The 26,330-nt window shown below is 50.7% G+C and overlaps 1 protein-coding gene across 2 annotated transcripts in view; it reads right to left on the bottom strand.

The window, feature by feature from the left end:
- The window catches only part of SCARA5 (scavenger receptor class A member 5), a gene marked incomplete at its 5' end in the record, with an annotated part of 117,842 nt that overhangs the window by 31,644 nt on the left and 59,868 nt on the right, over positions 1-26,330 (bottom strand). For both annotated transcript variants that reach the window (XM_080797598.1, XM_080797597.1), the window contains 4 exons: positions 3,091-3,147; positions 5,169-5,267; positions 7,344-7,424; positions 17,796-18,470. In XM_080797598.1, coding sequence (XP_080653724.1) covers positions 3,091-3,147; positions 5,169-5,267; positions 7,344-7,424; positions 17,796-18,470 — 912 coding nt within the window. The remainder of the gene's footprint in view (positions 1-3,090; positions 3,148-5,168; positions 5,268-7,343; positions 7,425-17,795; positions 18,471-26,330) is intronic.

Below are 26,330 nucleotides of genomic sequence, written 5' to 3'. Positions count from 1 at the left end.
GGGAGGTGTTTGGTAAAGCTTCCCCAGGCTGGGTTACCTGAGGAAGGTTCCTCTTCCACCATGTTCCTTTGCGGAGGAGGCCAGAGCTCTGGTGCTGAGTCCTTTCTCCCTCCCTTTAGATCTTATGGTGGGGCTGGCCTGGGCTCTGGGAATGACAGAACCTCCCAGAAGCGGGCATTCGGTGCTCATCAGAATTTCCACTTTCCTGAAAGATGATCCTTGGCTTCCTCCTTAGAGCCTGGGTCCCAGGGATCCAGTTAACGCCTCTTGGGCTGGAGATCCTTAAAAACCAAACTCGGAGTTTGGGTTTGGTGTGGTCAGAATCAGGCCACGGGGTGGAGGCCGTGGGAAAGCAGCACCCCCGCCCCTCGTGTGGGGCGGTCCCTAATTAAGTCAAAGGTTTCCTTAAATCCATATCTCTAGGTGAGGGACTCACTAGGGGCTGACTCTTCAAGACGGGGTCCTAAGATCCCATTCCAGAATCGGAGAAGCCAGAGGCCTGGCTTTTCTGTTCTGCCTCAGCTCCTGCCTTGGGAGAGTTTGCCTTCCACTGAAAACCTCCGGAAGCAGAGGCTGCTGGCTGGCCCATCACTTACATCCTAGGCTTCCTATGCGTCTCCCATGTTCCTCTGCACTCTGTGTAAAGCCTCCCATCTGGGGGGCCGTCTCTGCTGAGCCAGCTCCCTTTCCAGGTCCATCACCCATGGAGATATTTTTGGGTCCTGTCAGGAGACTGCCATGAAAAGCTTAGAGCTTTGCGTCAAGGCCACCATCTGAGCTCTGGGCTCCAGAGGGCGTAGCCTCTTCAGGGCAGGAAAGAACGCTGTCATTCCCTGGGGACGGGTTGTCCTGAGCTGACATCAGCCTCTTGTGGTGCGGTCCAGAGACTCCAGGGCCAAGTGGACACGATGCCTTCCCCCCCTGCTCCCCACCCACGCCTGTGGGAGCCCCACACTGCTGTGGCTCAGCTCCCCACACTGCGCCCTCGGCCCCACAGCCCAATCCCATCGCAGAGCCCAGCCAGCCTGGCCCAGAGAAGCGAGGTAAATAGTAATGAAAGAGTCTTTTTTGGATTAATGGTGACTGGCAACCAGCACCTCTTCCCAGGCTAGCGGAGACCTCCTCTCTCCTCTCAAGTTGACTGAGGAATAGTTGCCAAAGAGTTCCTGACAAGAACCCCCTGCTATGCGGGCAGCATTGCCAATCTCCCTCTCAAAGGTCATCTTTCCACAGTTCTTCCCTGCCTGCCCCCCCATCAGGAATTTCTTATTTCACAGAGCTAAATGCCACAGTCCTCCTCAGCTACACTGGCAGCCTTCCCTCAGAAAGCAGTCACCACACAGAGCCGAAGGCAGCACCCCAAAGACAAAGTACAGTGCCCAGTCCATTAGATAAGTGCGACTCGGATCTGTCGCAGATGTCCTAGATCACAGCCAGACTCCCTTCTTTTGTCTTCAAAACTCTCCTTTTGGCTCCTAGCAAAGTCCACCAGGTCTCCTCATCAAGCCAGGACACTCCCACTTAAATCCATGGCTGCTCTAGAAAGGGGCTAAGGACAATACTAGAAAGGCTACACCGCCTGAATTATTCTGTGGATTCTAGCATCTGAGGTAAGGTGGATGTAGTGAGCCCAGGAAGCCTAGGCATAGCTTGTCCTCAGGTATGGTCTTCGCTTCAGAGTGACAAAGTGCTGTCACGTACACTTTTCCTGTTTGATTCTTTTTTTTTTTTCAAGATTTTATTTATTTATTTGGGAGAGGGCGATCACAAGTGGGCTAGGGGAGGGGGAGAGGGAGAAGCAGACTCCCCGCTGAGCAGGGAGACTGACTCAGGTCTCGATCTCAGATCACAACCTGAGCCAAAGGCACGTGACTCAGCCACCCAGATCACGTGACTGAGCCACCCAGGCACCCCTCCTGTTTGATCCTGAATCACTACCCTGGGCAAGAGAAGGCCAGAGGAAGTAGGAGGCAAGTTCAAGTTTCAGGAGATCTTGGGAAAAGGTGCTACTTAGGAGAGAGGTCTCCTTCTTGGTCCTGCATGACTGGGATGGAGGTATGATTTTACTCCTAGAACTAAAGACCAGCCTTTGGGAAACCCTTGGTCTGGGTCTAGTGTGTGAATGTGCAGTGGCATCGGTCCCTGAATGTCACAGCAGAACCTGGGTGCAGGTGCTCTTTCCCCAGGCCCGGTCTTCCTAGAGAGCCAGGACTGGAGCACAGATACCCTAGAAGGAGATCATCTGCTCATGGCTTCACCAGGAATGGCAGCATTCCAGAATCCAGCAAATACCATATGCTGGTATTTTGTTAAAACTTGGCTAGGAGACTCATTCTTCTCTGATAATATCTCTGAGGTTCTATATGTAGCCCTTTTTGCAGGGGGGGAGTAGGGGGAAGAAACCCTAGAAAAGAGTGCCATAACCAGATAGGCTGGCCTCCCTTGTCAACATGTGAGGGAGAACCTCGTCAGAAAGACCGCCATTTCTAGACTCGGTGCTCTGCCCAACTATGAGATCTCCAACATCACTGCTCAGTTCATGGCAAAGGAGGAAAACAAAAGGGATTCTGCTTTGCTTCTGCACCTTTCCCCATGTAAGCACCAGGGAAGTCAGCATGTCTGAACTAATTTCTGGGTATCACACAGAATAATAATATTCAACACATACTGAGTCCTAACCACAGTCCAGGCATTGTAATAAGCACTTTATGTGAATTAACTCATTTAATTCTCACAATGATCCTGTGAAGTAAGGATTCCTCTTATCCCCATTCTATAGATGAGGAAACTGAGGTGCAGAGATTATTTAGCTATCTCATGAAGCGGCAGGAGGAAGCACAGGCAGCCTGCCTCCAGATCATTCCATACAACCACTGGGCTTATACCATGCCTGGAAGCATGGATTGTGTCCCCTGGAGTATAGCTGTCTCTTACTGGGCCAGTAGAGCCTTGAAACTGGGGGTGGGGGTGGGGAGCTCCTCTGACACTGGAGCCCTGGCCCATGGTTCCAACTTCCCATCCCCCAAACGTTTGGGGCTGCTTGGATGCCAGCTGCCCCAGAATCCAGTAACCCCAGTAGAATGTCCTTACCGGCATCCCCTGCTCTGTCCCCTTTGTCTCCTTTCTCTCCTTTTGGGCCTCGGTCACCTGACACAGAGGAGGAAAATTGACATTAGAGTGGAAATAAATCCTGACCATGGATAAAATATTATGTGCAAGAGATGAATTAACCCAAGACCCAAGACCTGAGAAATTCTCAGCAGGAGTCCCCAGCCCTGGAGGGCCTGGCAGGGAAGGAAAGATAAGAGCTTGAGTCAATTATGTTGCATGCTTTGGTCACCCCAGAAAGAGCTCAGGGGGTTCACCTGAGAAATTTTGTTCCTCTTAATTAAAGTGTGGAAGAGCAGGGTCTACCAGCACAGGCTGGTGGTATTCAATGGGAACAAGACAGGGCAAAGCTATTTCTAGTAAGTTGTCAAGGTTTTAGAAGTACATGGCCAAGTTTGCTATAACAAGCACAGGAGGAAAAGACAGGGGAAGGTCTTCAGCTACTTTGGGAAGACAGAGGTTATACGTCAGGCAGATTTACCGTGGGGGGTGGGGGAGTCTGGGAAACATGAGGGAGAGCTTCCGGGGAAACTGGAGAATTTCCTTCTCAGGATATGGTTGAAAGGACAGAGCTCTTTTTCCAGCTAGCATCTTGCACTCCAAAGAAGTAGAAGGTCCTGACACCACTCGAGGGGGCACTAAAATGACCAGAGAATTCTATTCCAAGTACTTCCAGAAAGATATCTGCAAGTCAAAATCCTGTGGCATATTGTCTGGTGCAAGAAGCCAGCCAGCAAGTTCCAGGGAAGGATGCCTATGTGATCCAAGTTTTGAAAACAGAACAAAACAAAGCACCCAAGGCAATCATATACGCAAATATGAATATGCTTAGTAAAAGATCTGGCAGGGTGTGCCCCAAAGTGTTTATAGTAGTTACTCTAAAGAGTCATAGCATAAGGGACTTGGGGAGGGGACTCCCTTTTTAGTTTATACTTTACATACTTCTGTATTGTCACATTTTTTTAACAAGCATGTGCTACTTTTGTAGTCTATTTTAAAATCATTTTTTAAAAAAATGTCCTTCGTAAAAGGGAGGAAAATGTCAGCCTGTTTAATCACTAGAAAGGAGCCTAAAAGTTCCCAGTGATCCAAGATTCAGAGACCCTCCTAGACACGGGGTGAGAATGATGAATAGTACTCTTTCTTCGTTTTCTTTTTCTTTTTTTTTTTTTTAAAGATTTTATTTATTTATTTGATAGACAGAGATCACAAGTAGGCAGAGAGGAGAGGCAGGTAGAGAGAGAGGAGGAAGCAGGCTCCCTGCCGAGCAGAGAGCCCGATGTGGGGCTCGATCCCAGGACCGTGGGATCATGACCTGAGCCGAAGGCAGAGGCTTAACCCACTGAGCCACCCAGGCACCCCTCTTTCTTCGTTTTCATCTTCACAGGGGAGGAGGTCAACACGGGGAAACCAGCACCCGACTTCCTCATCTTGCCCTGCAATCACGGTAGAAGTCCGCGCGCTCTTGAAGAGAATGTGGAAAGCCAGGCACTGACTAATACCGTGGATGCCCCCTAACAATGAACGAGGGGACTGCCTTCAGGGGGAAAACCAATTCAGCAGGAACACAATTGGCATTGCAAATCTGAAAACTGAATTGAAGTTTCAAATACTGGGGGAGTCAAAAGCATGGGACGGACTGTTGGGAATCTGGGGGTATGGGGAAGGAGGTGGGTGTCCTGGGTCTGCAGCCGCCCATTTCTCCTGTGAGCCTAGTCTCCCAGCTTGGCTTCCTTTGGCTACACCACTGACCCGCAACCCCCCGGGATATTGGCTTGCATTTCTGTTGCACTGGAGAGCGGACAAAAGGTTTTCACACAAACATGACCTGTGTCATCCTCGTGACAGCCCTGCGAAGTATGGTATCGTGAGGATTTCTGGGTTCAGGACAAAGAAATGAAGGTTTAACAAGGCTAAGTGACTTGCCCAAGGTCACTGAGCTAGCTGGTCAGTGGCAGAGCCAAAAGGCAGATCCTGTCCATCCACTCCAGTGTCCACACTGGTGCCCAGGTGGCTAGTGGCGAGCAAGGATACATGGGGACTCGGGGATTCATTATTACCTTTGAACCCACGTATGCCCATGGGTCCCGTGGCTCCCATCTTCCCATCATCTCCCTTGGGTCCTGGCAGTCCTGGGGTGCCTCTCTCCCCTGGCAGACCTGGGAAGACAGAGGACAAGTTGTAGAGCATCAGACTCAGAAGTGGAAGGGTGTTTGCAGGTCATGATCCGGCCCAGCAGTCTGCCTCAACCAGACATCCTGCTGCAGCTTTTCCTTCCTGATTCCTCTCAGTTAACTTAAAGATGCTGCCAAAGCAATTGTCCGAACAGTCAGCACAAGCCTTCCCCACCGGCATCTTTTATCCAGTTAGATTGGACCTCTCTCCCTGCCACCCCCTGAAAGGTCCAATTCTATTGTGAGTGGGCAGTGGTGCCCTATCCATTTGGGAGATGTCCCTCTACCTCTAGCTATGCTGGAGATTTAAATTCAGCAAACTTTTTTTTTTCTTGAGTACTTTCTATGAGTCAGACACTATTCTGGAGTCTTCTCATAAAGTATCTCATTTTATCCTCACCATAAATTGAGGTATTATTTCACCTATGTGACAGAGGAGGAAACTGAAGCCAAGAGAGGTTAAGTAACCTGCCCAGGGTCACACAGCAGAGAGTAGCAGGGGCGGGATCTGAGGCCTGGCCTTTCTGAACTGAAAGCCTGTGGTCAGTCAGCTTCGCCTCATGCTGGATGAAAAGGATTTACTGGCATTTAGGGTAGGAGGAAGATGAGACAGCACCCCATCCTCCTTAAGAGAAAAACCATGAAGATCCCTTCCATGCTATACATCCAGAGAGATATAGCAAAGGGGACCGTAGGCTGAGGAGGAGGGAGAAAGTCAGCAAGGCCAGAAAATGGGATGGATGACCTGCTGGCAGATCAGGCCCCGGGGCTCCTGGCCACAAGGCCCTGTGGCCACTGCCTGCCTTTCACCACGGAGAGCCAGAATCAACAAATGCTTTCACCCAGTGAGAGCCCTGTGCCCCCAGAGGCCTGACCTAAGCCCACAGTTATCTCTGTAAAGCAGAGAACTCTTAATTAACTGATTACTTGTTCTTTCCTGCTTTGAATGTGAACTTGGCTTTCTCCGGTCTTTTTCCGTGACTTGGAAAAACCTGTCTTCCAGTAATTATTTCTCCAGAGCTAACATCAGATGTCTGGAAGAGGACGCGTGGCCCCAGAGGATGGTGGGACCTCAGAGAAGGGCTGATTGGTTTCTTTTCTCCTGCCTAATGCAAGGTACCTGTTTGGAGTCCAGCCGCCTTGTTGCCGTAGAATTCTAAATCTAGTATGAGATATGCCCAGACCTCCCCATTGTATAATTCAATAAGGCAGAAAAGGAGATTCCACAGCCCTGTGAGTGTCTAGGCATCCTTGGTTCTAAATTTGGGGAGTTCCCCTGGAGGGGAGCCAGGGCTGGAGGCCAGGTCACAGGCTCTCCTTCTACTATCTTCTGCCCCTTCTCTGGTTCACAACCTCCTCAAGATTTAGGAAGAGGATAGTTAAGAGATACAATTCCTGACATAAACAGACATCTTTCCCCGAATAAACTTCCCCTTTTATTGCATCGTTTAGAAGGCTTTGCACTCCTCTAGAAAAATGCTGCTCACAGCAGAGGCTCAGAAGTGAACAGACTGGGATGCCAAGTCTGATAGTCACAGGACAGGAACTTCTGAGACAATGAGTCAAAGAAGAACGCCCTCTTTCCAGAAGGCCAGGAGCCACCGTCCCTGCCAGCCCCTGGACCTTCAGAGCTGTCACTTGCGCGTTCATTGATCTGGGCAAAATCAGCAAGCAGGAGGGAACCTCCAGGGTCTGGTGACTTGGGAAACACTGCAGGAAACAACACACTTGCAGAACACTCTCCAATGCTTCTGAAGGTCTTGGTCATGTGAACCCTGACTCTTGTGGTGGGAAGTGGCTTCAGGGAACTGTGAGCCTCTCGTGCACCCCTTTCCTTCAGATCCTGGTACTTTCTATGAAGAAGTGTTTGCTCCATCCTATTGTCATACCTACAACCTATCAGTCTCTTGACAGAACAGGGCATTTGAAGGTAGGTTGAGTGGGCACTCTCCCAGAGAACCCCATCACCAATGTCAATAAGAAAGTAGAGGGCCAGGTATGGAATGGGGGCACCCTCCCCTTCTTCGTAGGTGCAGCTTCCTCCTGGGGCTTCCCAGTCACCTCGAAGTCCAGGTAATCCAGGGATCCCAGGCTCGCCTTCCTTCCCTTCATCTCCCGGATCACCTTTGGGGCCCGGTGGTCCTGAAAGGGTTACAAATGGTACCAAAGTTAGAAGGTAGCTTTCTGGAACAGGACACCTGTAGAAGAAACAAAAACTCCCTGTTCAAGAGAAGAAGGGAGTGCACACAGGGCTCCACCTAGCCTAGTCTTATACGGGTGCAGGGGGAATCAGGGAAAGCTTCCTGGAAGAAGTGTTATCTAAAATGAAATCTCAAGGAGTAACAGAAGGTGGCTAAGTAAAGGGAGGACTGCATACCTCTGATCTACCCCCCACCCCAACAAATGCATATGCTGAGGCCCTAATCCTCAATGTGATGGTGTTTGAAGGTGGCCCCTTGTAAGTGATCGGGTTTAGATGAGGTCGTGAGGATAGGGACCCCAATAAGAGACACAAGACAGTACTCTTGCTCCTTCCTTCCCTCCCTCATCATGCTTGGAATGCTCTTTCGCCCTCTCCCTCTCCCTGGCCATATGAGGACACAGCAAGAAAGCAGCCACCTATAAGTCAGAAAGAGGGCTCTCCTCAGAACCCAACCATTCAGGCACCCGGATCTCAGACTTCCAGCCCCCAGATCTGGGAGACATAAAGTTCTGAGGTTTAAGCTGCCCAGACCGTGGTATTTAGTTAGAGCAGCCTGGACTGACTGAGACAAAATGAAAGGGAGAGCTCTGGGCAGAGGAACAATCCCTACAAGAGCTTAAAGAAAGAGACATGAGAGCCACTGTGGGATTAGAAGCTGGGAGCACATGACAGGATGAGAAGGGTGAACAAGTGGGGGTCTTGGAGGCCTGGCTCAAGTGTTAGACTTGACCCTGACGGCACCAGAAGCCACAGTGGGGCATGAGGGAAAAAAGAGTGTGATCTGATCTGCACAGGAAGAAGATGGCTCAGGCCGCCATGTTGGAAAACGGCTCAGGATGGGAGAGAACACAGATGCAGGGAGGCCACTAAGAGGCTGCACCCGGGTAGGAGGCGGTGGAACTCTGAATTAGGGAAGTGGTGGTCTGGAGGGATGTGAGTGGCTGTGTGGAGACAGAACAGACAGACGTTGGCTAAACATAGGTGAAGGCGGGGGAGAAGGCCAGGATCAGGTTCAGATTTCTGGCTTGAACACCTGAGGGGAGGAAGCGGGTCTAACTGTTCCTGAGCGGGGCTCTCTTCCAGGGCCAGGCGCCACTGTGGCAGGGATTCCAGCCTATGTGACTGGATCCAGTCCCACAATGAGGCTGAGTGTTGAAGTTACTTGTCTAGGCCACACAGCTGGGTAATGAGAAAAGGAGCACAGGTTCCAACTCCGGTCTCTCTGGCCCCATCCCTGCTGCCTCACTTGTCACAGGAGATAGCTCCCCATTCCCAAAACACAGTTAGACCTTCCCATACCCCAGCCTTCTGCCCACCAGGTCAATCTCGTGCACTTATCTCACCCTGCCTTGTCCTCCACTCATAACTCTACATGTTCTCTGTTTACTAACAAAATTGCCAGCTCCAACCCAGACATCCCTGTCCCAGCTGTGAAGATCCAGACACCAAGCCCCCACTCCTGCTGCCTTGTGACATAAAAAGACCAAGGGAAATGCCAAAACCATGGCATTGTACTGAGTTGAAGAGCATCCCTTCAAAATTCATGTCCACTTGAGACCTCAGAATGTGACCTTATTTGGAAGTAGGGTCATTTGCAGATGTAATTCGTTAAGAGGGGGATGATCCTAGAGCAGAGTGGGTCTTAACCCAGTGCAGGGTGGGTCCTAAACCAATGGTGGGGCTTCTTAGAAGAAGATAAAGCACAGACAGACACCCAGGGAGAACGCTATGTGACAAGGGAGGCCGCATGTCTACAGGCCAAGGAATGCCAAGGATTATCAGCGACCATCAGAAGTTAGGAAGAGGCCCAGAAGAATTGTGTCCTGCAGCTCACAGAGGGAACGTGACCCCGCAGACACATGGACTTCAGACTTCCAGCCTCCAGCATGGTGAAAGAATCAATTCCTGTTGTTTTAAGCCACCCAGTTTGTGGTCCTTTGTTACGGCAGCCCTAGGAAACCAAAACATGTACACTCACAGCATAGCAGCCATGGATTGCACAATAAATATTTGATGAATGAATGAGATCAGAGGGTGTTAATACATACAAAACAATCAGGCGGCCAAGATCGAGATGTACTGATACGTTCCAAAAGTTGGCACTGTCCTCAGACCCTAACCCAAGTTGACAGCTCTTTAATGATTCAATGGCACACACACGGGGGAAAAAGCAATCAACAACTTAAAAATGCATGCGTTACACACACAAATCATTTAAAGGGGACTGGGTTCTGTGGCCATCTTCCTCTCTTCTACGAAGAAAAGCAAAGTGAGCCTGGCTATAGCAATCCCAGTTTTCAGATGACAGCATTTAGACACAGAACCGGCTTAGAACACACCTCAGATTACAAAGGAAAGCAAAGGAAAAGCATAGTGGAAGGAGCAGATGAGCTTCCCGCCCCTCTTCCAGCAATCTCTGTCAGGTCAGAGGGCTGCCTGGATGTCTGCACTCCACGAACTGTCCCTGGGAAGGACGTCCTTCTCCCAGTGCCCAGTACACTCCCCTCCTTGTCACTCTCCTCTGTCCCTCCACCCTCCCCACGTGGAACTCAGTGCTTCCAGAATCAAGTGGGTCAAGGAGGCAATGGACTGCACTAGTATTCTATTTGTTCTCCTGTGGGCATGATTCAATGTATGATCTTCCCAGGAGTAATGCTCTCCCCAGGGAATGGCCCTGGGGAGGGGGTCTCAGGGTGGTGGAGACCCTTCGGAAGGTAGGTGTTGAGTATGAATATGGAGTGTCTTGGGTTCAGGTCCTGGTTCTATAAAATCTAAGTTAAAATTCCTTCCCAGGGGCGCCTGGGTGGCTCAGTGGGTTAAAGCCTCTGCCTTCAGCTCAGGTCATAATCTCAGGGTCCTGGGATCAAGCCCCACATCGGGCTCTCTGCTCAGTGGGGAGCCTGCTTCCTCCTCTCTCTCTGCCTGCCTCTCTGCCTACTTGTGATCTCTGTTAAATAAATAAATAAAATCTTAAAAAAAAAAAAAATTCCTTCCCAGACATTTGAGGAGTCAGAGGATTACATGACATGCTGGATATAAAGGGGCTTGGTAACCTTTGAGTGGCAAAGATGCTGACCATCTGTACCCCTACCCCCTTTCATAACGCTTCATCAGAACTATCCCAAGACCACCATGTATGGTCATCTTGGGCTGCCCCTGAAATCACCGTGCCAAGCTTGGTTGGCTCTTTTAAGGAGATGCGGGTCTGGAAACATCCTACATGATGTGGGTATAGTTTTTAAGACACGGATGAGTGGTTCCTGAGGGCCTGTACAGGAGATGAACTGGGAGGGAATGGAGTAAACAGCAGAGGTGGCTGCTGATTTCTAAATCATACCCTTAGATGGAACCAGCCCCGCAGACTCTGAAGGACCTAAACTGTGGCCCGTGTGAGCCTCATGGGGCCAGGCTGCTGGGGGCTCCAACGACCAAGGTCTTCTTGAATCACTCCTGCCTGTGGGTAACGCACACCTGGGGTCTGACTTCTTATCATTTTTCCGGGAATCCAGGCCAAAAATCTTTTTTTTTTTTCCAGGCCAAAAATCTTGAGCCTGTTTTGACTCCTCCCCTTTCTCTGTCCCCACACCCCCTTGCTCACCAAGGCTCACCATCGGGGTCATTCCCATGTCATGCCTCCATCTCCTTCCTCTCAGCTACCACGCTCATCCGGGTCTTGCTCCCAGCCTTTTTAGAGACCTCCTTGCCGGGGCGCCTGGGTGGCTCAGTGGGTTAAGCCTCTGCCTTTGGCTCAGGTCATGATCTCAGGGTCCTGGGATCGAGCCCCACATCAGGCTCTCTGCTCAGCAGGGAGCCTGCTTCCCCCTCTCTCTCTGACTGCCTCTCTGCCTACTTGTGATCTCTCTCTCTGTGTCAAATAAATAAAATCTTAAAAAAAAAAAAAAGACCTCCTTGCCTGCGGTCTCGCGAAAACCCATGAATCGAGTCAGAAGCTAGTGAACTCACCGTCTCTGAGCTCCCTCATAGCCCAAGGGGTCATAGCCCCTCTATCGGAGACCCCTGCAGATTCCCCACCCAACCCCTTCTGCAAACTCAGTTTGCAGACTCAGACACAAGTTTCCTTTCACCTCCGCAAAAACATTCTCACGTGTCCCCAGACATCCACCAGCTCTTTTCTATTCCAAAAGCCCCGTCCCCCTCAGGCCTGACGCTCACCTCCATGCATACCCATTCTGATCTTTTAGGGCCCCTGGGCAGAGCCCCCAAATCTAAGAGCTGGAAGGCCCCTCAGACATGACTGTAGACAAACTTCTCAAGGGAGCACCCCTGAACCTGGGCAGGCCACCCTGGGCCCACTTCCTGGGACCCATTACTCATCCTGCACCGTGGTCCCCAAGGAGTTCAGGCCCTCTGCCTCACACACCGCAGAGAGTCCACTAAGGAGTTCTGGGCAGTCATAGAAGCTGTTACGGTATCAGCGGTCCTAATGGTACCCAGCTGAACTTTTTAAGTTCTTGACTCTTGACACTGTGACTTGCTCATCTCTTCTATCACTCGAGCAGGCCAGAGCATGGAGGTTGTCTGGGACAGGGAGGAGCGGGGCCTCCTACTCTGTTGGTCCACCTCCTACATGGGGGATGGGGGGGAGGAGGAGGAGAAGTAGGAGGAGGAGGTGGAGGAGGTTGGAGAGAACGCTCCGGCCCTGCGCCCTGTGCCCAGAGTGTCCTCCCAGAGCCCACCCACCAGGCCAGTCCCGTCCTCCCCCATCCTCCCTCACTGCCCCCAGTACAGCTCTGCCCCCTGAGAGGGCTGCCCCTGGGCTACACCAGCTGGAAACTTCTCCTGAACAGAACGAAGCATATGTGACTGAGCACTGGCTTCTTCTGGGGCCCAGCCAACAGGGAGGGAGAAGCAATCCATTCTCCCTTCCCGGATCCTGGCATGAGCGATGGGGTGGGGGACATGCCTGGGCTGGAAACGGGACAGGGACAGCTGATGAAGTGGGCCTGAAGCCAGCAGAACCGAGACCAAGATCATAATACAGACACTGCCCACTGCACCACACACGCTAATCCCAGAGCGACTGACCAAGGTGGAGTCCCTCAGTTAATTACTCTCCGTCCCCCCTTGATGTCACTGGGGCCCTGGGCTGTCAGCTTCGCCTCTAGGGTTTTGCATGCTCTCCCCCTTCCTTCACTGTGTGGGGCAGTGCCCATCAGCAGTGTTGCCCAGCCTGGGGGACACTCGGCCCAGACCCACAGGGGCTACCCCCCACTTCAGCCCACACTGTGGGGCTAGCTCTCCTCGGACCTCACAGCCTGAAGCTGAGGCCACTGTGTGCTTTCAGGCCAGGCTCTCCACTCCCTTTCCAGCAGAGAGGGTGATGCGGAAGGCGACAGGACAGAGTCCTCCCGTCCAGCCCAGGGAGCTGCTGCCCAGTCCATGCTTCCCAGGCCTCGGTGGGGCAGAAACGCTCTTTGCAAATGGGCCGGTTCACAGAGATCCTCGATCCCTCCAACACGTCCCTGCACGCTAGAGGCCAGAATTGGAGCCCAGGACCCGAGGCCTCCCTCCATCACGTCAGCCCTTTACAAACACTGCTGCGTTCCACTGCACGGTGTGTTTTCTTGAAAAAGCAGCTCACACATAAATCTGCCCTGCCAACAGCTTGTTTTCATGAACTGAGAGATGGATTTTCAAGTCCCAGCTGGACCACCGGCTTGGGATTTGATTTGGACAAGTCATGTCCCCCTCTCCGGGCCTCAAGTCCTCAACTGTAAAACAAGAGGAGTGGACTAGCTGATTGCAGAGCCTGTTACTACTGTAAGGCTCTGTGATTTTGTAACCGTCCATCTAGCAAACAGGCCATCTGAATATGGTGGAGAGTCCAGCCTTTCTGCCTGGCTCACACTTTCCTCCTCCTGGATGCCTCCCTTCTCTGGTTATTTCCCCCCTCCTGGATGTCTCCCCGCTATGGTTATCTCCCCTCTCCTGGATGTCTCCCTTTCCTGATTATCTCCCCACTCCTGGTATGCCTCCCCTCTCTGGTCATCTCCCCCCTCTTGCTATGTCCCCCACTCTGGATATTTCCTCCCTCCTGCTTTACCACCCCTCACTCTCTGGTTATCTCCCCACTCTGGGAGACCTCCCCTCTCTGGTTATCTACCCCCTACCCTGATGTCTTCACACTCTGATCATCTAAGTTCTCTGCTTCTTTCCAACCACAGACAGATTTCAACAGACATAACTAATACTGAAAATCCAAAGCAGAAAACAGAAAGCACTGCTGTGAGTGTCCATAAAAGACAAGCCAGAGACAAAATTCATAGAAAACTGTATAATGAAGTGAGAGAATGAAGCCATTTGGGGTCAACAGAATAATATAATATAAATAATATATAATATAATATAATATAATATAATATAATATAATATAATATAATATAAATAAGGTCATGTTTGAAAAAAACGCATAGTTGAGTATTTGTGGGTTCTGCAGCCAAGGGCAAAAAGTGGAAGAGAGTGAGTGTGTGTTTGTGTTTGCGAATGTGAGTGTGTGTGTGTGTGTGTGTGTGTGTGTGTTTAAGGACTAAGAGAGGAATTGAACAAAGTCAGGGCAGAAAGGCCATTCCAGAGAGCAGTATGGAAATGCCTAGAAGTTTAGTGGGTAACACAACCCTTATCCAAAAGCCAGGGTAGAATTCTGTCTCATTAAAGCTGAGTGGTAATTACATAAGGTATGTCAAGTAGAATCAAGTAGAATCCTTGGGAATCATACCAGTTGGGTCCCTGACAACTACGAGAGAGGGAGAAGGTGAGAAAGGGAAGTGCCGATGTCATGGTGATCCTGGGAGCCAGAGGGACTGGGGGGCATTCATCCCCAAAGTCCCGCAGCCCATCGAGAAGGCAAAGCTCGAGGACTGGAAGGCAGGCGTGGGCAGGACTGAGGTGAAACTTCCCGTTCCAGGGAATGGAGTGTGAATCTTAGTTTAAGAACCAAAGAAAGAGGGCGCCTGGGTGGCTCAGTGGGTTAAAGCCTCTGCCTTCGGCTCAGGTCATGATCCCAGGGTCCTGGGATCGAGCCCCGCATCGGGCTCTCTGCTCAGCAGGGAGCCTGCTTCCTCCTCTCTCTCTGCCTGCCTCTCTGCCTACTTGTGATCTGTCTGTCAAATAAATGAATAAAATCTTAAAAAAAAAAAAAAAAAAAAAAAAAAAAAAAGAACCAAAGAAAGACTCCTTGGAGAATCGCACTGGAAGAACCTTCACGAATGGATGCCCAGAGCGGCTTCAGTCCAAGCCAAGGAGAGGGCACTTGCAAATTATAGAAGCAGGCAAGCTGTGAGATGCTCAGAGAGGCCCAGGAGGAGGCACCCCCAGGAGGCATGGTGATGTCTGCTGACTGCAAGAGGACGGACGTGGCGGGGAGGGGACTACCCCTAAGAACCCCCAAATGGAGTCCAAGGGACCATGCTCTCTTCTCCCTTCATTGCTCAGAGCTGGCAACTTCCCACCACTGGAAGCAGGATGGTCAGCGACAAGAACATGGATTCCGAACCAGAAAGACTCACATTCAGACCTTGACTTTGCCATTTGCCAATTGGGTAAGAAACAGTGGGAAAGTTATCCAAGTTTCTCATCTATAAAATGGGGACAGTAATACCGTTCTACAGGATGTGAGGATCTGTAGTCTTTAACGGCTATTTAAAGAATTAATGTCTGTGGGGCGCCTGGGTGGCTCAGTGGTTAAAGCCTCTACCTTCGGCTCAGGTCATGATCTCAGGGTGCTGGGATGGAGCCCCGCATCAGGCTCTCTGCTCGGAGGGGAGCCTGCTTCCTCCCCCCTCTCTCTCTACCTGCCTCTCTGCCTACTTGTGATCTCTGTCTGTCAAATAAATAAAATCTTTAAAAAAAAAAAAAAGAATTAATGTCTGGCTCAGAGTGGGTCATAATTTGGTACCATCGCTATTATTAGTAACTACTTGACAGACTGCTGTGGGCAGAGGAGGCGGAGGAAGAGAGAAGGCGGGAAAAACTAAAATCCCAGTGGTGGGGATCTAGAAGAACAAATTCTACCTCCTGTCCTCCTTTGATTTCTGAGCATCCCAAGACAAGAAAACCAATGCTCTCACTGTCCAGGTTCAGTTCAAGATCTAACGGTTGCTTCATCAACATTTAGGGGGTCCCAGTTACTGTGCTGTTGGGCACTGGGGGAAGCATGGGGGAACCCGGGGGGTGGGTCGGGGTGGAGTGCAGTGTGGTAAGCACTGGCCAGTGGGTTCAACATCCTGGCCTGATCATTGAATTATACATTTCAATGGGTGAACCCCGCAGCATGTAAATTATACCTCATTAAAACTGTTTGAAAACAAAAAGTCCTGGGTCAGCTCATTACCAGCTGTGTGGCCTTGTGTAAATCAGGCATTTCCTCCCGGAGCCTCAGTTGTTTTTCTGCAGGAATCCTACCCTGCCCTCAATAACAAAGCCCGCCTTCAACCAACCTCATATTCGGTCGTGGGGACCCACTTTAAAACAAAATAATGTACCCTAAAGCTCTCTGTAGACTGGAAAGGACTATGCGAATGGGAGACCCCATCATTCCTACTTTCCGCTCTAATACGCAGAGAAGCTCAGAGGAGGGAGGCTTCAGTGAGCTAGAGGGGCTGGCAGGGTTGCAGGAGGTGGGTTTGAGTGAGATCTGAAGGATCAGTGGGATCTGGATGAGGATGAGGAAGAGGAAGGAGGCGCTGCAGTAGGAGGAAGAGCTGGAGTGTAGTTAAGGCTGTGGGAAGGACAGGCTGTGTCTCCAGAGTGGTGAAAGACGTGTCCCACTGGACCAGGTGCTTCTCATGGGGGAGGGAGGTGGAAATTGGCTGTTTATGGACTATACATGACCCACAGAATTAGGCAAGTGAACAATTTCTAGAATATTCCATGTTTCTGGTTTCTTACGAAAAACGGGAAAGACTCTGTCAATGCCAGGTCCATATTCCAGCCTGGCCCAAATGAAGTGGACCTGCCCTAGCTCCTACTACTCCCTGGACACCAAGGTCACTTTACTCATGGACATTGCTCAACCTGCCCCTACAGACTGTTCCATTTGTAACCTCTGGTAGATGGAAACAGTCAGAGGAGAAGGCAGGGAAGTCAGGCTGGGGTCAGGTGTGCAATAGAGAGCACACCAGCTCTGGGATCAGAAAAGCCTGGGTCTACATCCTGGCTCCATCACCTCCTGGCATGTGGCTGTGAGCAGCTTCACAAATTAGTACACTCACCGTTGTTTTTAAAAGACATTATATGGCGGTAGCTACACTGGTGGTGAACATAGCATAAGGCATCCAGAATTATCTAATCACAATGCTGTACACCTGAAATTAATGTAACACTGCGTGTCCAACTATACTTCAATGAAAATGTAAAAAGAAAAGGCATCATACAAGGCATGGTTCATACAAGGCACGGTACCTGACACAATTGGTGTTCACCGTGATATCATTATTGCCTACTCTCAAGCTAAGGAGTATTTATTGAATCTGGCAGAACCTGTGGGGCCATGGTGGAGTTCTGACCAGGGGGGCGAAGTGGGAAACGTGCATCTCACGAAAGGTGCCTCTGATGCGCAGGGAAGATAGCAGCAGGAAGGTATGGGGGAGGGGGGGTAGGGGACCAGTTAGGCCTGGAAAAGAGGGAAGCTGGTTCTCGAGTCTGTAGGCCTGAAGCAAGAATACCAGTGGAGGCCTACACATTTCCGCCATCATATTTAAGAGTTATAAATGAAGCTAACAAATTATAAAATAAAATATTTTCTTCCGTCTCGATGAACATACTTCATAACTTGGCCTGGAGGGCCAAGTTCAAATTTGGGATTCTACCATTCCTGGGTGCTCTATGCAATGGAACACCATGACCCTGAAGGAGCGCCTCCCTGCTCCCGGCCTGCACCTGCAGCCTGACCCCTGCTTTTCTGCAGCCAGAAACACTTGGAGGCTCCCGTTGGCACAGCCAAGCTCTTGACGACCTGGTCCCCCATTAGCCACCCTTGGCCATTCTCACGGGTGGAGGCGGGTGGGTAGACGCTGAGTGTATTCTCCTGGAGGTGGAAGGGAGGTTAGGGTTAGCCAGGGGAGAGACCCACACAGGCTGGGAAAGGGGCACAGGCCCTTTGGGTAGAAAATTCCAGGGTCCTCTAGGGCAGGATTTAATAGACGGGGCATTGACTCCTGATAGCAAGTGGATTGGGGGAGGTGGGGGGGTGGGGTACTCCAGGGCCCTCGGGGAGAGGCAGGCAGGAAGAAGGTACCAACAGGCAGGGCCCAGGCAGGGGCACTGCGGGCTCGAGTTTGCCATGCGGCTACCTTTGGCGAGGGAGATGTTCCTCAGCGCGATGGAGTGCTCCCAGTCCTTGAGGCGCAGGTCCTCGGTGACTGTGTTGAGCAGGGCCAGCTCCTGCTTGAGCTGCAGCTCCATGCCCCTGTGCACCAGCCGCAGGCGGCGCGTGTCCTCGCTGGCGTTGCTTACCAGCACGTGTAGGTCCTGCAGCCGCGTGGCGTGCAGGGCCACGTCGTAGGACAGGCTGTGGTTGAGGCCGCGCAGCGCGCCGCCCACGTCGGCCAGCTCCTCGCCCAGGACGCCCACCCTGCGCGCCAGCCCGTCGAGCAGGCCGGCGTGGCGCCGCAGCAGCAGCTGGCTGCGGTTGCTCTCCACCTGCAGCTGGTACAGCTCCAGCTGCGCCGCGTCGCTCTGCTGGCCTGTGCGGTCCCGCAGCAGGGCCACCGCCTGCTCCGTCTGCGCTGCCTGAGCCTGCAGCCCCCACAGCGCGCCCTCCAGCCGCTGCACCGCGCCCACCAGCGCCAGCAGCGAGTCCGACTGGTTCTGCAGCGCGTCCTGGGCTTTCCACACCTGCTCGGTCAGGTCCGTCTGCAGTGGCGCCTGCAGCAGCCGCAGCTGCAAGTCCCGGAAGCTCTCATTCAGCCGGTTTACGTTCCGAGTCAGAGCCTTCAGGTCGTCCGGGGAGCTCCGGGGCCTGGACACTGCAGAGGGGGAAGGGGAGAGGTCAGCTCTGCTGGGGAGGGTCCCGGGTCCCAAGAGGCTGGCCTGGCATGCAGTAGGTAATCAAGAAATGACAGATGAAGGGAAAGCAGAGGGGGACTCTTAACAGACCCCAGACACTGTGCTAAGCCAGTGGTCCCCAAACTTGTCTGCCCATTACACTCACCTGGTGAGGTGTCCCGCTCACAAATACAGTGATTGAATTGGTCTGGGGTGTGACCTGGGCTTTGGCGTTTCTAAAAGAGCCGGAGATCATTCTAGGGGGCGCACTAGTCGTACTCAGCTCCCCGTTATGTCTGAGGTCAGTCCCTGTGCTATTGTCATTTCTATATGCAAAACACGACTGGATATCAGCAGTTTCCGGTGGCTAGTCCTAAGATACTGAGTATTAGCCTCTCAACGTTAGGAGGCAGATGCTATTCTTATCCCCCATTAGGGCAAGAGCTTTTAAAGTCCGCCAAGATAGCACAGCAAGTAAGTCACGGAGCCAGGATTCCACCCCGCAGGGCTTGCTTGCTTCAGAACCGGGGTGCTTCCCTACAAAGTCTGCTCCAGAACTGACTGAAGGAGCCATGCCAGCAGCGGACTCAGCCCGGTTCTGGGCAACACTGTACTTCCCAGCATCCTGGGTTCAGGGTCCCACCCCCTCACCCCTTCCCTTGCCGGGGCAAGGGCCCCTCTGTGCAGGTAAAGATGCTTTTATATTCTTCCCCTCTCTTCTCTGCCCCCTCCAATCCTTTTTCTACATCGTCTATTTCCCTGCTGAAGCAAAGAACCCATCTCAGTGACTTTTCGCTCTTTCCTCTCCAGAGGTTTCCTCTTCTTGGTGATAAGCAGCTATTTTACAATACTGAGGGGAGGGATGTGCCTCTTATTCATTGCAACCTGGTGTCTCCTCGTAGAAGCTTGCGGACCGCACTGACTCAGGTATACCAGAAACCCTGGTGCTAGGAGCCTCGGGATGCCTGTGGTCTGTTTGCTGTGCACTGGCCGGACCTGTACCCACCACCACCAGAGAAATGGAAACTACTAGTAAAAGTGGGACAGGGTGGAAGGTGGGGGCAGATGAGGCCCAGAGGGAATTCTGCCTTGGAAATCTTGGAACTGGCACAGCAGGGAACTTTGTCCACAGCCTGTTCAAACACTGAGAAATTGGGATAGGATAGCTCTCTTCCAGAACCTCAGGCAGGAAAGGGGGCAGATAGTTGTGCGGGTGCTTGAGCTACACGGAGACTGGCTGCCCCCATGCTTCTGGAGAAGCTAAGTCATTTCAGATTAGATCCAGAAGCCCAAAGTGCTAGATGGGGCCTTGAAGTCCCCATCTCAGCTTCTCCCTCCCCTGGAACTTTAATCTCCAAGAAAACCACATGCCAAGTGGTCACTCACTTGGCACCTACTTTTCTTGGTCCATCCACATGCATCCCCAATCTTTACAATCTGCTTATACCTGCCTCTCTGCCTTCAATCACTTCTAACTGTTAGAATGTCCTGCATTCTCTTCAGACTGGAAATTTGCCTTCCTGTAGTTTCTATCCTTTAATCCTGCCCTTTGGGGGGTCACAAAGACATAGTGAAAATATTTTTCCATAAGACAGGTCTCCAGAATTTCAAAATTTCTGGTTGAAAATCTGCATTTCCTTTATCTGTTCTCTCCTGACTAGGTTCTGAAACTTCATACATCCTGGCCGCCCTCCTCTGCCCCCACTTCAGGGTGTCCATATCCCCTTAGAGGCGGTGCCTGATCTGACTGTGGTTTTCCAAGATGTGGACACACTGGGCGAAGTATGGCAGAAGGATCGTCTCCTTCGTTCTGGGCATGACACACGTCATGTGGCCAGACCTGGGCTCTGTTGAGCTTCATCTGTCTGCGCTTTTCAGACCTTGGCCATTGGATTGGGGTCTATGCAGTCTTCGGCAAAAATTTTCCCCAATTTCCAGTGAAAACACGGAGGCCAAGACAGTATAAGTGAACTGCCTAATGGCATGCTTTCTGCCTCCTGGTCCAACGGTTCCCGCCACTGCTCCATGTTCTGGAAGCGTAGCTGAAGCATTGTCGGTAAAAGTAGAGGGTCTGGGGAAATGAACCCATGACCCAAACACCACCTAAGTAACCCCAGGAACTGTCTGCCGAAGAAATCCTCACAGGCCAGGATTTGATTTTAAAACCAGTGTGTTTGTCCAGTATTTGACCCAGATTGTTTGGCAAGTGTTAGAGAGAGTGTGGCTGGAAAACCGAAAGGCTGATAATTTAGTTACAGTCCCTGCCTGTGATGCCCCTGGAGTTCAAAGAGACACTACAGCTTATCGGCTGCAATAAAGAACACTCTGGGCTTTGCAAATTCTGGTTTGAAATGTGGGATTTGTGAGTGACTAAGGGGAACAGGGCAACCTACTTGCTTTAAGTACCAGGCCTGCCTACACCATGAAGCAGACAGTCTCCTTTACTCCCCCTCTCTGTTGGCTCCCTGCTCCCTCCTTCCCTCTGCAGGTGGTGCCCATGCCTGACAGATGCTCTGTGCCTTCGGATGGTCCTGGCCTTGCTCAGCGGCCCCCCTCCCCTGAACCTGCCAGCTCTGGGGCCCCCTCTCTCTGTCCAGGAAACTGGGCTGACAGTTGCCTAAACATGAATTAGGAGAGTCACACAGCCTAAACTGGGCTGATTGACAGTGGGCTATCCCTGCCATGAGAGTTCATTTGGGTCTTTTATTATTGTTCATTGCACAACCAATGTCAACATACACCCAAATAAAAGAAAGAAAATAATTCCTCCACAATTCCACAACCTCCAACAAAGCACATTGGTTTTCTTTTTCTGGCTCCACCCATAGGCATCCCCATTCTTTACAATTTGATTTCGGAGTTGTTTTTCTTTTTTTCCTAGTATGATTATTTTACAAACATGTTCCCATCACTCTCTCTTTTGTAATTACAATCTTGGTGGCTGCCCCCATAGAGTCCACCAAGGGGGTGTGTTGAAATTCACCCATTCTCTTACCGTCGAATATTTTTTTTTTCAGTCATGGACAATAAATACAGAAAGGTCTCTCCTTGTTTTGAAAATGTTCCTGACGACAAATTCCCAGAAGTTAAATTAGTCGATCAAAGGGTATAAACATTTTTGTGATTCTAAAGAACTCCAGCCACATCACTTCCCCCAAAGTTACATCTATTCATGTGTCCATCATAGATGTTCTGGGGTGCCTGTTGAAACAGGCAGATAGAAAATCAGTGCAGCTGAGTACCCCAATCCTCGTATTGTTAATTGCACAGATGCTAAACAGTACCTTGTTATTTTTTATGTTAATATATTTGCATTTGAGAAGTGGCCTTTTCAGGGTAATACATCAGCTCAAAGGAATGGTTTTGATATTTTAGGTACCCAGGCTAATCAGAACAGAAATTACTTGGAGGGGTAAATAGTCTCTGGGCATCAAATCATGCTGCATAAGCCCAGAGCAGCCTCCCTTTTTTTGTGCTCACTTACCCACCCCAGAATGAATTATCTCCTTCCAACGGTCACAGCGTGTTCTCACCCCACACCACCACCACCCACCCTTTTCCCCCATTTAATTCCTTCCAGATGTTTGCTGTCCTCAACAGGGAACAATTCTTCCTTGAGTGTGACTCTCCTAATTCATGTTTATGCAAACAGTTCATTTATCTCTCTGCCTGGCATATTTTCTTTTAACGTGCTTTCATTATTCCTCGACGTTAATACTTTCACAAGGGGGACAAGAAATTATAGAGTAACAACCATAACTGGCATTTCCCGAGTACCTGCGATGTGCTTTTCACATGAGTACACCCGATCACCTAACAACCCTATGAGATAAGTATTACGAGGACCCTCATATTCCGAACGAGGAACCCGGGGCACTTGAGGTTAAGGAGCTCACGAGGTCATACAACCAGGAAAGGGAGGAGACCGACTCTGGGTCCCAGGCAGGGTGGTTCCTGAGTTCCTGGCTCTTGACCTGACCCCTTCGCAGTACCACTAAAGGATGGAAGGCACAGAACCAATTTTTTAACAGACAGGCAAATGTGGACTAAGCTTGGAAGGTAGTGAGTTCCCCATTGTAAACCCAGGCGGGAGTCAGGCTGCTCGGCAGGAATCATGCAGACATTCAAATTTGGATTCTGATGCAGCACTGAGGGCTGACTCCTAATTTGTGTATTCCTGCATGTAATAGTGTACTAATATACGATGAATGCCTTGGGGGCTGCCTTAGGCTGCACCTGAGACTAGGAGGCTTGCTCACACACATCTCCTGCAGCCTTCTTACCTGCACAGCCATCGAGCCTTGCCTTCCTACCTATACACCTATACCCCGGCCCCGAGTCAGCTCTCCGTTCCATAGTTCCATAGTTGTCCTTTATAGTCATGAAAACAAAAATCATGTGCTGGTCTAGTGAAGGTGCTCCAGATATGACTGACCTCAGGGCTGTCTTTCCCAAATGCCTCTGGCATACCTGTCATGCCGGCAAGGCAGAGGACCTGGTGTGGGCCAGGAGGAAGAAAGCCAAGCATTCTGTTTGATGTTTAGTGGCCTAAACCTTGGGCCACTTTCTCTTTGTATGAAAGTTCACATCCATCACCGCACTTAATTTTCAACATAACTCACCTTGGGAGGTAGACAGGGCAAGTATTCATAATTTCATATAAGAATGAAAAAAAAAAGTCAAAAGATTGCCGGGAATGGGGCACCTGGGTGGCTCAGTGGGTTAAAGCTTCTGCCTTCAGCTCAGGTCATGATCTCAGGGTCCTGGGATCGAGTCCCGCATCGGGCTCTCTGCTCAGCAGGGAGCCTGCTTCCTCCCTCTCTCTCTGCCTGCCTGTCTGCCTACTTCTGATCTCTCTCTCTCTGTCAAATAAATAAACAAAATATTTAAAAAAAAAAAAAAAAGATTGCCGGGAGTGTAAAATACGGAAGAATCGGGGTCATGGGTCCCTTAATCCAGGCCACGGTCCCTCTCCACTTGCTGCTGGGATAGTCCAGCACATGCTGAACTCCAAAATCTATATGGGAAAGGGCAGCAGATGACATTTATTAAGCACCTGCTTCCTGCCAAACTCAGTTCTTATCTCTTATAGGAGATTCTCTCTTCCCAACAACCTCACGGAGTAGGAATTACTGTGCCCATTTTCAGGTGAAGAAGCGTAGGAAGGTAGCAGAGCACGAAAGCAGGCTCAGCCTGCTCAGTCTCAGATCTCAGTAGAGCTTTAGCACTTAAGAGTGATGCACAGTTTTATTAGGGTTCCCCTGATGTCGAGATGCGGGAGAGAAGCCAGGCCAGCCTCAGGGCATTCCCCGGGCCGGCCCACAGGGCTCCAGGCCGGAAGGGCACTGTGCTGGCGGCTTCATGCCCTGCGGTTGCCATCTTGAAATTTTGAGAATTTTTTTCTTGGAGTCTTTGTAGGTGAAGTCTGATGGGGCCTTGACCCCTCAGCTCATGTGCAGCCCCACCTCCCGCCAGCCTGAGATGAGGCCTTGGCCTCCTACTCCCACCCTGGGGGCCCCTGCAACCCTCTCTTCTGCCCTCGTGGATGTCAGGGTGCAGTCAGTTCCTATGAGGATCTGTACTCATGCCTGAGAATCTTTGTGCCTGTTATTGTCTTTGAAAACAGCAAATAAAAACCAATGTTACAGGTGGTGAAACAATAGAAGAAAAGAAACAGCTTTTTTTTTTCGTTTTTTTTTCCTGTTTCTGGAACAGGGAACCCTGCATTTTCATTGGTGCCCTGGGCCCTGTGAATTATGTAGCTGGTCCTGGAGAAAACTAACAACCCTTTATCTTCTGGGGCCCGTATAGCAACCCTGAATAGTTAAATCCCAGGCAGGTCTATCTTAGTTGGCTCAGGCTACCATTAACAGAACACTGGAGCCTGGGTGGCTTAAACCACAGACATTTATGTTCCAGTTCTGGAGGCTGGAAGTCTAAGATCAAGGTGCCAGAAGGGTTGGGTTCTCCTGAGACCTCTCTCCTTGGCTTGCAGACATGTGTCTTCTAGTTACATCCTTTTATCTGTATGTGCATCCCTGCTGTCTCTTCCTTCTTATAGGGACTCCAGTCCTATTGATTAGGGTCCCACCCTTATGGCCTTATTTAACCTCAAGGGCCTCCCTAAAAACCCTATCTCTAAATGCAGTCACATTGGGGATTAGGGCTTTTACATACAAATCTGGGGCACAGGGTAATTCAGCCCATGGGGTGTCTTTAACATCCAGTTACCAGGAACTACACAGGCATAGAGAATGGGTTTCTGCCACCTTCTTGGGGATACAGAGAATAATATTTAGGACTAGCATATCCAATCTAATCTTCCAAGCAGTGTGCAGTGAGAAGTGCTCAAAACAGGGCAGATCTGCAAGGTGACTATTGAGGGGAGCAGGTTTGGTTCATACTGTGTGAGGTTTCTAAGGTACTTCCAAGCAGAGGTGTCCAGAAGGCTGTTGGAAGTGGGCCCCAACCAGGAGAGAGTTTGCAGCTGGAAGTGTAGATTGTGGAATCCCCAGCCATACATATACGTTGATGTCGCACAAATCAATGAGGTCAACTGTGATGACAGGACAAGTCTTGGGGTGGGCTGGTGTCCTGAGGGGAGAGGAGGAGGCCCTGTGCTACCGATGCGCATTAACAGACATTCTGTAATGCCACCTCAGACAATGAGCTCCCTCGGTGCAAGGGAGGCATGTGGTCTCCCAGTCTTCTCCATATCTAAGCTCTCAGTTTAAAGTACTCCATGAAGGTTTGTGCCAACACTGGAGACAGTCATGTGGTTTGGTCAAATAAATGTCCTCACATTTGTGGCTGGCAAAGAGACAGACGGGCCAGGAAACAATGCTCAGCCTTTCAAGAGGCTCTGTATAGCTTATGTTCAATGGGCCATCTGCCAGGGACCCATCGCTTATAGAGAGATGGGGGACCTTCTTGGCAGCCCCAACCCAGACACCAGGTGAGCTGTTTACTTCTGTGGGGAAACTGTGAGGTCCTATAAGAGGTCCTGAAAGGATCACCTCAAGAATTATGGCCAAACTGGTCCCTCTTCTTAGAATGCCTTGTCTTTCCATAACTATTTGTCTTAACCATCATTTAGTTCACACTTCTGAGAAGCCCTCCCAGAGCCTTCTCTACTCTCAGCTGGATAGAATTGTCACTTTTACCTCTATTATACTAATAATCACCATAAATGCAATGCAGGAGCTAATCATATCCATCAGCCTCTCCCGTTATCCTGAGAGCCCCAGGGGGGCAGGCACCGTGTGTATTCATAGACCCCAGGCCCTTGTTCAAGGAGTTGAGTGGGGAAGACACAGGCAGGAGTTACAACAAAATAACCCCTTTTTTCCGTATAACTTAAAATTAGAGTACTGTCGGGGGTTGAATAGTGTCCTCTCAAATCTGTGTTTACCTGGAGCCTCGGAATGTGACTTTATTTGAACCTTATCTGAAGATGTCATGAGTAAAGGTAAAGTCTTACTGGATGAGCATGGGCTCTAAACCCAGAGACTGGCATCCTTAGAAACGAAGATCCACAACATGGCGAAGGCGGCCATGGGAACATGGAAGCAGAGACTGGGGAGATGGGGGCACAAGAGTAGGAACACCACGGCCAGTCGGCAGCCACCGGAAGCTCGGAGAGATGCAGGAAGTGGATTTTCCCTCCGGGCCTGCGGAAGAACCCAACCCTGCTGGCGCTTTCCTCTCACACTTCTCACTTCTTGGGCTTTGAGAAAGTGTGGTACTTTGCCAGGGAGCCGCAGGAGATGAATGCCGGAAGCCCTAATCCTCAGTGGGACGGCATTTGGGGGGGGGGGCGGCTTTGGGATGTACTTAGGTTT

Source organism: Martes martes (assembly GCF_963455335.1).
Source record: "Martes martes genome assembly, chromosome: 2".
Classification (NCBI taxonomy): domain Eukaryota; kingdom Metazoa; phylum Chordata; class Mammalia; order Carnivora; family Mustelidae; genus Martes; species Martes martes.
The sequence above is the reverse complement of the archived record's forward strand: the minus strand, read 5'-3'. Positions and strand labels throughout refer to the sequence as shown.